Source organism: Lipotes vexillifer, unplaced genomic scaffold (genome assembly GCF_000442215.2).
Source record: "Lipotes vexillifer unplaced genomic scaffold, Lipotes_vexillifer_v1.1 scaffold1201, whole genome shotgun sequence".
NCBI lineage: Eukaryota > Metazoa > Chordata > Mammalia > Artiodactyla > Lipotidae > Lipotes > Lipotes vexillifer.
The window spans coordinates 1,371,853-1,372,211 of NW_006783542.1; the positions used below are offsets into that span (position 1 = coordinate 1,371,853).

The following is a 359-nucleotide window of genomic DNA, read 5'->3' on the forward strand; positions in this document are numbered from 1 at the left end:
CCCCCCGGTGCTGTTCACCAACGCTCCACGGTGGTGCTGCCCCGCTCCTGGCACGGCGCCCCCTCCTCCTCCCCGGGCGGGGCCCCTCAAACTCTCTACAGAGAAACGCGGGCCGTCAGGGGGGCTTCTCGGGAAATGAGGCTGGGCCATAACTCCAGAACGCCTCCCCAATGCCCCGAACCAGCCTCTAGGGGCCGACAGCCCACCCCAGCCAGCCTGCTTGTGCCTCAGCCCCCAAGGGGAGGAAGGAGGCGGTGGGGCAGGCGGAACACCTGCGAGCTGCCAGGTGTGGCCCCGACTCTGTGGCCCCCAGGAGCGGCCAGGCCCCCGGGCTCACCTGGACAGCGCGGCCCAGTTCT

At 71.0% G+C, this 359-nt stretch overlaps 1 protein-coding gene across 1 annotated transcript in view; it reads right to left on the reverse strand.

The window, feature by feature from the left end:
- LAD1 (ladinin 1) overlaps window positions 1–359 on the reverse strand; it is an 18,901-nt gene that overhangs the window by 14,387 nt on the left and 4,155 nt on the right. Inside the window, exon 3 of the mRNA XM_007456165.1 lies at window positions 338–357. Within this exon, the coding sequence (XP_007456227.1) occupies window positions 338–357 (20 nt within the window). The remainder of the gene's footprint in view (window positions 1–337; window positions 358–359) is intronic.